The 14,061-nt window shown below is 32.7% G+C and overlaps 1 protein-coding gene across 5 annotated transcripts in view; it reads left to right on the forward strand.

Annotated features, from left to right (window-relative positions):
- ZNF521 (zinc finger protein 521) overlaps positions 1–14,061 on the forward strand; it is a 348,951-nt gene that overhangs the window by 166,656 nt on the left and 168,234 nt on the right. The window contains exon 5 of one of the 5 annotated variants that reach the window (XM_051970323.1): positions 8,965–9,085. The exons of the other annotated variants lie outside the window; for them this stretch is intronic. Coding sequence (XP_051826283.1) covers positions 8,965–9,000 — 36 coding nt within the window. The 3' untranslated portion in view covers positions 9,001–9,085. Of the gene's footprint in view, positions 1–8,964; positions 9,086–14,061 lie in introns of those variants that run through there. 5 annotated transcript variants of the gene reach the window in all.

Here is a 14,061-nt window from a genome sequence, read left to right on the forward strand (position 1 = left end):
TTTTCTTTCTCAGTTTTTCTTTTTCTTCTTGGATCTGATTTTTCTTGTGCAACAAGATAATTGTATAAATATATATACATATATTGGATCTAACATGAATTTCAGCATATTTAACATGTATTGGACTATCTGCCAGCTAGGGGAGGGGATGAGGGGAAGGAGGGGAAAATTTGCAACAAAAGGTTATGCGAGGGTCAATGTTGGAAAAATTACCTATGCATATGATTTGTAAATAAAAAGCTTTAGTTAAAAAATTAAAAAAGTAAATAAACAAAGAAAGAAAAAACCAAAGCAAACAACAACAATAAAAAAATGAAAATACTATGCTTTCATTAACATTCTATCTCCTTAGTTCTCTTTCTGGATATAGATTTCACTTTTCATCCCAAGTCCATTGGAATTGCCTTGAATCACCTCATTATTGATAAGAGCCAAGCCCATCACAGTTGATCATCACATGATTTTGTTACTGTGTACAATCTTCTTCTGGTTCTGCTCACTTCACTCAACATCAGTTCATGTGAGTCTTTCCAGGCTTTTCTGAAATTAGCTTGCTCATCATTTCTTATAAAACAATAATATTCCATTATTCAGCCATTCTCAACTAATGGGCATGCACTCAATTTCCACTGAAGAACTTACTTTCTAATGGGAAGATGTTTTTGTTGTTCAATCATGTTCAGTTTGTGACCCCATGGATTTTAGTGTTTGTGGGGTTTTCTTGGCAAAGACATTACATTGTTTTGCCATTTCTTTCTCCTGTGGATTAAGGCAGAGGTTAAATGACTTGCCTAGGCTTACACAGCTACTAAGTGTCTGAGGCAGGCTTAGAGTTTCTTCAAAAGAGTTTTTTTTTTTACTCCAGGCCCAGGACAAAATCTACTGAACCATCTAGCTAGCCCTAATGGGGAAATAACCCCTTAGAAAACTAGTAGCCTAGGAAGAATGATATGCTCTGGGAAGTCACAAATGTGGTGAGTAGAACAATAAGGTAATCACTTGAAATTCTCATGGAATACTCAGAAGCAATGATAGTATTGATTTGATTATAATTCTCAGAGCTAAAGTTGAGAAGTTTGGGAGAGAGAAAAGGCAAGAATGGTAAGAGGAGTGAGAGTGATGTCCAAGTGAAAAAGAAACTGCATGGTCCAAAATGTATGACTGGGATGACATTTTCTGTAGAAAACACATGAAGTCTGATTATTTAGTAACCTCACTGTGAGAAAGTGGGCAAAGGTTTTTTTGAAGTTCTATATAAAATATGTTCCCTGGTTCCTCTTCTCTATGTGGCTTTTCTTCTTCCTTTTGCCCCCTCAATATGGGCATTTCCAAAACAGGATTTCTAAAACTTTTTCTACTCACAACTTCTTTTCATCTAAGAAACTTTTTGCACAGCCCCATGTATATAGGTATATAAAGTAAGTATACAAATCAAACAATTACTGATAATAAATCCTAAATAAATGTATTTTGAAACAGCATTTTGGCATACTTATAATTGGATTAAAGATGAAAGCAAATTTGAATACCAATGAGGTGGATATGCTTGTTTATTTTTACAAAAAGAATTAAATCTTTGTCCAATATTTCATACCTTTTACTGTTGCCACATTTTTCATGACCCCTACATTCAGTCACATGGCCCCATATGGGGTTGTGAGTCACAATTTAAGAAGCTTTGTATTAAGATAATATGATTAGCCTTTTACTTTCCTGTTTTTCCTTATCCTCTCCTATTTACTTTTTATACTTTCTGACTAATATTTTTTATTCCCTCAAGTAAAATAATATATGTGAAGTGCTTCATTCATTTTAAAGTGCTATGTCAATATCAGTTGTTATGGTTATGATCATTATCCCCTTCTATGGCTTAAACTCTCATCTCTATATGGATGATTCCTAAATCTTTATTTTTAGTACTCTTATATGTTTCTATTCCACATTTCCAATGCCTGCTGGACATTTCCACATGGGGTGTCTTGTTAATACCTCAAACTCAATGATTTTAAAAGTGAGATTATCATATTACTCCCCAAAGCAATTCCTTTTTTGAACACTAAATTTTGTTAATAATAATATGATTTTTAACCTTATATAGGCTCTGAACTGAAAGTAATCTTTCATTCCTTTTTCTTTGCCAACCTGTTATCATCCCATTCTATCTCCCCACTGCTATTGCCTGAATACTGGTCTGTATCACTACATTCTGGGATTATTTCAGTGTACTCTCACCTGTTTTTTTAAAACTTCCTTTCTTGTATCTTCTAATCTATCTAACTCAAGTGTCTCTTAGATAATTTTTCTCCTTTTTTCTCCCTCCTCTCAAGAACCTGCAATGGTTGCTCAGGAGCTAAAAATCCAACTTCTATAACTCAGTATTTAAGGTTCTCATTTATGTACTTCCAATGTCCCTTTCCCTTTGCTCACTTCAGATCAATAAGTATTTGTTGAGTGTTTTCTATATGCAAAACATTATTAGATGCTGTGTGCTCTCTCTCAAGCATCAGATGTTCTAGCTAATTTGGACTACTTGCAATTCTCCTGACACATACCGTGCTTTCCCACCATTTTGCCTTTGCTTATGCCCTGCCCTTTATTTGGAATGTTGCCCAACTCATTGCCCTTCCCCCATGGAGCTCTAATGCCAAATACTTCCTATTTCCTGATCAGCATCCTTCTTGTTTTAGGAATCTGTGCACTTAATTTGTATGATTTACTTGTTATTTATCACACTGCCTTCTAACGAAGCTAGTAGTGTGCACTACCTGTACATGTATGTAGGTAAATCAAAAATTCCTTCAGGTTAGGAACTGTGTGATATCTCTTTGTAGAACTTAAAATCTGGTTTATTATAGTTGATCAGTAAATATGTATTAAATGAATGAAACTTAATGATCATGTTTAATGAAAAAATTTTTTAAAAAGTTCAAATTTTTTGACAACTTAATACTGAGCAACCCCTTATCAAATCTCCACTATCAAAAATATATTTATTACATTTTGATTTGGATTATAGGCATTATCTCTTATCTTATTGTCTTATCTCTCCTGTGAACATGTAAGAGGAGGACTTACATTTAATATTTGTATTCTGAACAAATAAAACAGTGCTTTGTACATAGTAGGCATTTAATAAATGTTTATTCTTGCTATTATTGAATTAAATACGAGAGACAATATGATATGGTGGAAAGAACATCAAACCAGGAATCAAAACAATTGAATATGAATCCCATCTCTGCTCCATACTATCAATATGTTATTTAATATTTTTGGACTTCAGTTTCCCATTATATGAGAGGAGGGCTTTGGCTGGGGAATCTTTAAGGTCTCTTCCAGGTGTGGTGCTTTGATATCAAGACCAGAACTTATATTCTCCTATATTTTTATAACATAATACTCTAAAAATCATTACCTTCCATTATTTGCAATAATAGAATATAAAGTGTTGTTATTCAGTCATTTCTGACTCATAGTAACCCCATTTGAGATGTTCTTGGCAAAGATACTGGACTATTTTGCCATTTCCTTCTCTAGCTCATTTTACAGATAACTGAGGCAAACAAACATTTAAGTGTTTTGTCCAGGGTCATAAAACCAGTAAGTGTCTGAGGCCAGATTTGAACCCAGGAAGATGAGTTTTCCTCACTTCTGACCTAGAACTCTGGCCACTGCATTACCTACTTGCCCCTAACATAAAATATAATTGTAGTTATTTGTTATATAGGTCTCCAGACTTTCTAATTTCAAAATACTGTTTAAATTCTTTAAATATCTTTTTTGAATCAAATATTGTTGGAAAAAAGCATACTTTCAATGGGATCTTGAATTTTTATTTCTAATAATTGATAAACTCTTATTTAGAGCCTTCTATATGCCAAACATTATTCTATTGCCTGCAGTGCAGGAGCTTACATTCTTTTGGGGAAGAAAAAAATGTAAACATATAAAAACAAATACATTGGGAATATCAAACAGAGCAACATTACTGAGTGTAGGAAAATCAGATAGAAATATAATTTCTAAATTAGTATGGTACAAGAATTCTTTTAAAATGTATTTTAGTGGCTTTGTCTCTATTTGAGTTTGATATTACTGATATGCAAGGCAAAGGAAGGATTGTAGGAAAGTTGTTCAGTTATTTCATTCTTGTTTGACTCTTCATGACCCTATTTGGGGTTTTCTTGGCAAAGATACTGGAGTAGTTTGCCATTTTCTTCTCCAGTTCATTTTATAGATGAGGAAACTGAGGCAACAGGTTTAAGCAATTTGGTGAGGGTCACATAGTTAAATGTCTGTGGTTAGATTTGAATTTAGGTCTTCCTGACTCCAGGTCTGGGGCTCCATCCACTGAACCATTTATCCTCATGTCAAAAACTGAGCTTGAACTATAGTACATTAAAGATTTAAAGAAGTGAATTGAAGGAGTTCATTTCGGGTATAGGACATTAGAAGTGGTGTAAAGATTCTATGCAAAGGCATGAAGATGGGAGGTGAAGCACTGTGTATGAAAGGTACAAAAACCAATTGATTGGACCATATAAAGCTAATAAAAAGTTATAAAAGAGTTCAAATGACATGCATAGGAGCTTATAGGTGATTTTTCAGGTATCATTCAGTTTCCAATGAAATTTACCTAAGTGGACCTCAGCTTTAGGAATTATCCTTTTGGCTGCTCTGTGAAGGGGATGCAGAGAGAGGGCAGTGACTTCAGGCAAAGATTATCATTGCAATTCTATGGCATAGTGTAACAAAATGCTATGATAGTATCACTTAGTATATTGTCAAATACTGAATAGTTACTTAATATATGTTTGTTATTAAAATCAAGAATGATTTCATTCATGCTAGAAAAAATGATTAGGTAAGTGAGCATCTGAACATGTTATTAATTGGCACAGAGTTGGCAAAAGTAGAGAGAAATGAGATTTAAATGTGACAGCAAAGGGAAGAATAAGGAGCAGAGAGGTGTCTAAAACTGGGAAGTTATATTATTATTGTATGTGCTCTAAGGTTATGCACAATGTCAAGCAATAAATGTAAAGGAGTAAACTCAGGAGAATGGATGCACATGTAGGTGGAAAAAATAATCATGAGCAAAGAACTAAGCCTCCTTGAAGGCATCTTAGGTTAAAATCTATCATCTATAGAGAAGACTGAATAAAGTAAAATTAAAATAAACAAAAATAAGAACTAAAAGGAAATTATAGTAATTTCTTTATATATACATACGTGTGTGTGTGTGTGTGTGTGTGTGTGTGTGTGTGTGTGTGTTGGTGTATGTCTCAGTAAGAAATTTTACAAAACACAAGCAACAAGGTAGAGTTTGAGAAACAGTGAGTTTTTAAAAGCATGGCTATTGCTCAGTAATAAAAGATAAAATCCCTTGGGATAAAATAAGGAGTAAATGAAGTTGGCGATAAATTTTGGTTACTCACTAGAACACATGGTTTAGTCAGGAAACACGAAATCTTTATAGGTTTTGGAAAGATTCTTAGGATGATTCAGAATTTGAAAGATAGAACAAAGAAAAGTCTGTTGTACCGTTGGATATAGAAGAGGTATTGATAAATTAGACAAAGAATAATGTTAAAATTCTTCTATTTAAGGTGGATCCAAAGGCTGCCTGGGGAATTTCACATGTATCACTTTGGTTTGAGAGATAAGAAAGCAGAAAGAGCTTCAAAAAGTTTAATGGAAGATCTAAAAAATTAGAATTTAACTTAATACAGTGACCAACATGTTGGCTATTTGGCCACCATAAGTAAAACTCAACTACTAGAAACAAAGCAAAATCCATAGGAATTAATAAATCAGTATTTACTGAATACCTACTGACAAATGACAGAAGCTATGAGCCTAGAACCTTTATTTATTTTGCTACAAAGTTTGTTATATTCAAATGGATCTGAGATTTACATCCCTTTCACTTGCCATTTTCTTTTTCTATCATGTCCTATCTTCCTGTTGACATATTTTACCCCTGTTCTTGTCTGAAGTTCCTTATTGGTGTTATATTTTATAGCCTCCTCACACTTACCTTGCACTTCTCTATTGTTTTCTGCCTGAGAGGCATTTTTAATTCTTGTGAGATTTTTGTATTACATTCATCTCCATCAAGAACAGCAATGGTAGAATATTGGTATTTTAAAAATAAAATGGTCCTTTGTTTTCAAGAAAAGTTTGGGGTCATTAAAAGAACTCTGCAATTACATGAAGGCAATCTAGCCAACTCTCCTCCCATTAGGAGACTTGACTAAAATCAACTATGAGCCCAATTCATTGTCCATTTGTATTGTCTATGCCAGATACACATACTGATGAATACTTCATGTCATTATCTGGATTATAGACATTCTTTACCCATTTGATCTTTGTTCTGCAGATTATCAACTTTTTTGAATTGTTACAGGTGAAGGAAAGGAAAAAAAATCAGCAAAACTTATTTTATACATTATATTCAGTGTTCCAAACATTTTAAAAACTGATTTTAATTTTCCACTGCTTTTCTTTACTTTGTGAGGTAACACTACTTATAATCATCTTATGCTTATTCATGAGATTTACAAATGAGTTTATATTTCAAATATTTTTTTAACATGGCAGTTGTCAGGTATTAACACTTTTTAGGCTTCATCTGGATTCCTTGGTATAGCAATATTTTTTGTTTAAATTTCAGTATGAAATTAGTATGAAATTGTTGGTTTTGTTGTTATTCTTTTCCATTACCTAAATTTGAAATATTTTCTAATAATTTATCTTTTTCTCCTTTTTTGTTTGCTTTTAATAGGAAGATAATATAACTGGAAACCATAATTCAGGAATTATAATTCCTATCTTCAAAAACACAATCAATTTCATTTGTTGTGATATTCAGAGTTCATGTTCTTTGCCTGCCTTTTTTTTCTCTTGAAGAAAGAATTCATAATATAAGGTTCAAGTCTTCTATGTAATGTTTGACCTCTCTCATTTTTTTCTTCCTGATATATATATATATAATATATAAAATATACATAATTCTTAGAATACTCATATTTTTCCCACTTTTGTGTTGAAGTCACTGGATGTCAAATGCTTATTGATTTAATTCGGTGGGTCTTATTGAGTTATTCAGAGCAGCTAGGTGGCACAGTGTAACCAATATCTTTGCCAAGACCCCAAATGAGGTTACAGAAAACCAGACATGACTGAAGTAACATCAACAATTGATTTATCTATGGAATTTCTCTCTTTTTCATTTTCTATAATTGATGTTGATGTATAAGTTACAATTATTTTCACGGTGGTTTTTTTTCCAATTATCATGAGTATTGGGATTCAAGATGACTAAATGTCCAATAAAATAGCCATGGACACATTGTTGTTTTGAGGTGTACAATAGAGCCATCATCAGTTCTTTCTTTTTCTCTACAAAAAGTACTTATGAACCTATTTCCCTATAGTTGCAAATTCCTTCTCTCTAATTTCCTTTATGACATTTTCAAGATTGATATGAATTAATTCCATCCAATAATAGATCCACTTGTTAACTAGTTAACAAATATCTTACTTTTATGAATACCAACAACTATATTAAGTTTGTAGGGTGTCTAAAAACTGTGGTTGTTAGCACACTAACAACTCTGTCTATTTTCCACAATCATGTCATCATAACTACAGAATCAGAAGAGGGTCATACAGAATGATTTTAATTTTTTTTTCTGTTCCATGAGTTTCTGTTCCATGAGTTTGGCCATGAGTTCCATGGCCAAAGAATTCATTATAAAGTGACCTGCTTAATAGTGATGAACCTGTTCACAGTCAGCTAAACTGATCCTCTGAAAGGAAATACAGTCATTTACTAGAACCATATTCTCAGCCTTTCCAGCATGATAAAACCTTTCAGGACTTAAATTTTACTGGCATAGACTTTGAAAGTGTAAAGTCATCTCTATTCCATATTTAGCCATTGGAGTAAAGTTAATACAGGATTATTGGAAATAAAAACTTTATAGCAAACTTGTTGGAAAATCAATGAATAGCATAATTCTCTAAGGACTAATATAGGAAATGGTTTGATATAATTTGGAATGCTAGCTAAGCTTGGAACTGATATGATACTTGCAAGAAGTAACATCAATTCACAATAAACATGTAATAATATTTAGACTAGTTTTTGCATTAGTAGAACATGGCATTGATTCAAAAGTCAGCTGGTTCACATGGTTCATGATAGGAAAATTTAGCCCATGAACCATAAGCACATTTGCAAAGAATATAATCATCCACATACCTGGTTGGAAATAGGAAAAGTTATCAATAATATACATATTGTTACACAAGTACCTAATGAGTAACTTTTTATAAGAAGATTCTATTTTCCTGCATCTTGGCAGCAGTTAGTGAAACTGTCTATTTACCACTCTGTTGCTGTAAGTATTGCAGTGCTTATAGATAGCATAGATTCACTTGAGTGAATTGGTAGAAAAATCTCAGGTGTTTTCTTCTTTTAAATATGTGACTCAACGTTAATTGAAAAACTGAATTACCAAATCTTTGTTTTGGCCTCTATTCTCTTTGATAAAGATTAAAATCATAAGTTTAGACCAGGAAGCAATGTTAAAGATAATCTCTTTCAGCCCTTTTATTTTATAGATGGAGAAACAGACTCCAATAGGGAAAGGGCTGTGCCTAGTTTCACATAAGCAAAGTTGGGATTTGATTTTTCATTGTGCAACATTATCTGCCACTATTTTAAAATGAACCTTCCCCTCCAACTCCCCACCCCCTAAAAAACCACAAATGGGCCTAGTAGTGTCAGCATAGGAATCTTTCATAGATAGGAAATTTTCAGCATCATTAAATATAGAGTAGAACTTTTTAAAAGATTCCCCTAGAATCTCAATGGGTTAATTTGAGGTCAGGGGACGGACTAAATTATCTCTTGAACTGAGGTCCTTTCTAACTCTATGATTCTCAACCTAGGCATATTTGGTGGCAGCAATCTTATCCTGCCCATGAATTAATCAGAAGACACCAGCATTGTTCAGCACCCCAAGAATAGGCAACTTGGCAGCAGTTAGTGAAACTAACTGTCCATCTACCACTCCACTGCTGTAAGTGTTGCAATGCTCCTAGATAGCTGGAGAAATTTTATTCTAATACTGTTTCTGGGAATAAGAAGGCTATGGGGCAGACTATTTTTTTTTTCCTGAAAAGACTTTTCTAAAAAAGAAATGAGCAACGATAAGACAATGTCCTAATACTAAGCCATACTTAAGTGAGTTGGTAGAAAAATCTCTGGTGTTTCTTCTTTATTCATATGGCACTCTAAGTGTTCTTACATTTTCTATTAGGTAAAGGGCAATAAACACACCCTTAGTCCTGAAGAACTATCTAAGGACACAAACTCCAGGAATAATAAAGTAAATAACCAGAGCACTGTGTGGGTGTAATTGCTAACAAGCTTCATAGAGCAGGTGGATTTTCAGAAACAATTTGGAAGAGAGGAGTGAGGGCTCTGACATGCATCAGTGGGAAAGCTGTTTCAACATGGAGTACTGGCATGAAGAGCCCAAAATGGAAACAGGTGGAAAAAGGATCATTTATCTAGAACTAGAAAGGACCTTAGAGGACATTCAGGCCACTTCTTTTTTTATAGACAAAGACACATATCCAGTGAGACTGAGAGACTTGACTAAAGTTACACAAATGGCTTAGGCAGGACTTGAATGTGGCTCTTCTTGAATCATCTCGAAATCGAAAATACTATATACCAGAGGCATCATAGCAGGCAGCATGCAATGCCACAACAGATTAAAAGGTAATTAGGAAATAATTAACACAATTAATGAAAATACAACAGAAGATAAATAATGTTAACATGTGATTTTCTGAGTGAATATACAATCTGCAGAGATTTTTGTGTGTGGTTTAGTGACTCCATTTCTATTCGAGTGTGTTACTATTGGGATGTTTCAAATGAAATTCTGAAAAGGAATATAAATGAGAGGATTTGAAGAATTCAAAAATAAAGAAAGAGTAGGTCAAGAGGAGAGTTTTAGAAAATTTTGGAAATCAAGATTTCTTTATCTGTAGATTCAGAACTAAATCTGTACATAAGTGAAGACAATAATAATTTGGGGAATGATGTATGGGGAAAAAAAAGAAAATCAGAAAGGAAGAAAGTTTCTGTTATCAAAAGAAGCTTTTACTAGTGCATGTGTTTGTTCTTTGACAATAGGGAAAGAGAGAAAGGATTAATTTCAGGAAATAAGTAAGGTACTTATTATAGGAGAAAAGTGAGGTTTTGAAGAAAAGAAGGAAACAAACGATCATGAATTCTTAATCCTTGTCACGTTGAGGAAAACTTTCTCATTAAAGTACCTTTTATTTAATTACTTGCAATAATTCATTAAGCAACATGTTTAATTTTCCTAAAGAGTTAATACACCTCCTTAATATTTCCATTTGCTTCTAGGGAGAAAACTAAGGCAATCTATTTAAACCAGTTTTAAGCAAAATTTTTCACCTATCATGGAATTCCTTCCATCCATATTTTTGTTACCATTAGTATTTAACCCTGGTGTTTTGTGTAATGTAATGATGGCTAATATATGGAATAATGATGCCCCTTCTCAATCTTCATTCCTAACCACAGAGTCCTTTTATAGTAGTGATGTACAAGGGAGATTTGTGAGTTTTTATTTTGAAAGGGGAAAATAGTGGAGGGAAAAGACCATAGAATATGTCTAAAAGCAAAATCTCCTTTCCTTTTCCTTAGATCTCTGGTAAATCTTACTAGTTCACTAAGTTTTTTTTTTTAATTTAGTTTCTTGAATTTCACTGTCTCCCTACTTCAGGACAATGAATTCATGTACTTGTGATTTTTACCTTGCTTATTTTTTCTCCCCATTTATTTTCATATGTAATGTCTTTGGTTTGTATGGCATGGCAGAGAGATGCAGAAGTCAAAGAAAAACATTGGCAATTATTTGTGACTGAATGAATAGGAAAAGATTAAGGAATGAGTTATTCAATAGAAAACACTTATTTTTATATGTCTACTGTCTGCACAGCACTGAGAGTCTGAGGGAATGTGAAGAAAATGGAAGAAATGGTTTTCTCCCTCAAAAGGTGGTTTACATTCTACCTTAGGTTCTTTTGCTAATCAAAAGATTAAATAGCAGCTTAACCGGCAATATAAAATGAAATCAAAAAGATAATTATTAGAATGGAGAGTATGAGAAAAATAATAAAAAAAGTCAAAATTGACCATCAAAAGGAATTTTAAAGATGTGATAAATTGAAAGAGAGAAAGGGAATAATAATAGTGAATAATAGATGATGATGATGATGATGATGATGATGATAATGATTCATATTTTTCTTGTGCTTTAAAGTTAGCCAAATTCTTGATGATCTTGGTTGAGCCTGAAAACAGTTCTCAATTTTTAACATTGAATATTAAATTGTAGAAAAGAATTAAATTAAATGTGGTGGGGTAGAAATAGTGCAGGATCTAATCTATCTTCTAATCAGAAGATAGAAGTTCAAATTTTGACTTTATTAGGCAAATACTCTTACCTTTAGGATGCTTGGGGACTCATCTGCAAAACAAGATTTAGTAATCTTTGGGATTTTTTTATATATTTATTAGTGAACATATGATCCTAAGTATTTAAGGGAAAACTAGAATGTTCCTTATTTAAATGTTTAAAGTAAATGGCTCCATTCATGCCAATTTATTAAATATTAATGAATATGGAATCGTATTCTCCCAGTGACTCATTTAGTCCTCACCTTTAGAAGCTATAGTTACTTTTTGATATGCCAGTAATTACACTTATTTACTTTGAAAAGAAATCTAGGAGACTCATTTAAAATGTTTTTGGGCAGTAAATGTGTTTTCTCAATTATTATTAAGTCTATTATTGTGCTGCCAAATCAGAATAATTGTTTGCATACCTGTGTTAATTTTAAAAAAATCATGAACATCTAAATATTTTGTTTGTTTCTTTTCTTCTACAATGGGAAGAGATATATTGAGCTGAGTTCAGATCTTTGCAGAAATTCTAAATGTTTGTTAAAGGTAATCACTTTTAAAAAGCAAATTTAGATATATTCCCCCCTTTTGTTGTTGTTTAAACCAAATAGCATGTATCTACTACTCCAACTACTAAAGTCCAAGTTTTTTGAACATTAAAAGCTTTTCAAGACTATAACATGTATCATATTTTTTTTTCCTTTTTCTTTCTTCTGTTCTTATGTCTATCAAACCCACGCTAATTAAACTGTTAACTCTTTGAGAGAAGAAGCCATCTCTTTGGTCAAGCTAATTTCCTCTCAACCCTTTAATTCATTCTCAGTATTATGGAATGCCCTCTTTCCTTCTGACTGTCCTGCTATTCATTAAGTGTTAACTGAAATCTTGCCTCTAATATCACCTTCCTCTGACTATCCTAGCTCATATCTCTCTGATTCAGTCAATCAGTAAACATTTATTAATATGTCAGGAACTATGCAAGGAACTATGAGGAGAGAAAGGCTCTTCTATAGTGGACATTTGTTGTGTTGAGGCAGTTGTTTCAAATATCTCTTTGTGACCCCATTTAGGATTTTCTTGGCAAAGATACTGGAATGATATGCCATTTCCTTCTCCAGTTTATTTTACAGATGAGGAAACTGAAATAAACAGTATTAAATGATTTCCCATAGTCATACAACTAGTGCCTGAAGTTAAATTCGAACTCAGTATCCACTTTGCCACCTACTTGCCTCATAATTGACATTACCTGTATCATTAATCTAGTTATATGTTACCTGGCATTTGAATACCATCCTTTAAAATACATTTTAATTTTGGGGTTAATTCTTTGAGTAAAGAGAACTCTTCACTAGATATAAGCTCTTTGAGGACAGGGGATTTGTTTCTGTATCCTCTATGTTTGTTACACTGTAGTTACTTAACAAATGATTTATTGTAAAGTTGAATTGAATTGACCCTGCCTTGAACTTAAAAACAAACCTCCCATAGTGTCTATTATAGTGCTAGTACACAGTAGGTACTAAAGAAATATTCATTAAATTGTTTTATTTTTGTTCTTTTCCTTGCTAGCATCCATAATGATCAACTGTCTATTGATCTCTGTTCAGGGATTTCCTGTTTATAGTTTGAAAAAAGAGACTAATTGATTGAAAACTATTAGTGGAAAATATTAATTATAGGATATTGGTTTTTTATTATTGTCAGATACATGTAGTCAATCCTTATATAATGGTGTTAATTATACATTCTACCTGACCTGTTTTAATGAATACTTGATTCATGTTAATATTCATATTATATAGAGAAAGCATGTTCTGTAGAGCATTGAACATGAGACCAGAACGATCAGGGTTCAAATTTTGCCTCTACAACTTATTAGCTGTGTGCTCCTTGGCATTTTATTTAACCTCTTTGAGTCTCATAGTATTGCATATGACTTTTCTATTATATTATATACTGGTTGCAATCTCTCTTGGCGGAGGGAATCTTTATGCCAATGAAATTAAACATGCTTGAAGTATTAATAAAGATGGATATTGTTAGGTTGTTATTTTATCATTATTTACCACCAATACACACAAATACACATTTCTATAATTTTTATTGAGTATTCCAAATTTTGAATTTGTAGTTTGAATTAAAGAATTTTGTTGTATTTTCAAATTTCACCAGCCCTAGGGGAGAGGAGAATTTATTTTCTCAAAGTTATTATTCTCAATGTCTTTCTTTCTCAATATAACATTCTCCCTGTTAAGTTTGTGCCAGTCAAATCATATAAAGCAGCGAATTTCTGAGTTGTATCACCATATTATTTGTGAAAATGTTTCTCATACTTCATAAGTCAATTGGAAGTTCATTGTCTTGGCTTTTCCCTGTCTACCCATATTAAGACCTAAGATATCACCTTTAAGCCCTTCCTCATGCTTCTTCCATCCCTTTTGGGGTTACAATTCTTATCCTACTTTATCCAGATACCCATTTTTGATAAAATCGCTTTGGATTTCGGAGCTTTAGGAATTAGAGTTTATAAATAT

The sequence above is a fragment of the Antechinus flavipes genome, chromosome 1 (assembly GCF_016432865.1).
Source record: "Antechinus flavipes isolate AdamAnt ecotype Samford, QLD, Australia chromosome 1, AdamAnt_v2, whole genome shotgun sequence".
NCBI lineage: Eukaryota > Metazoa > Chordata > Mammalia > Dasyuromorphia > Dasyuridae > Antechinus > Antechinus flavipes.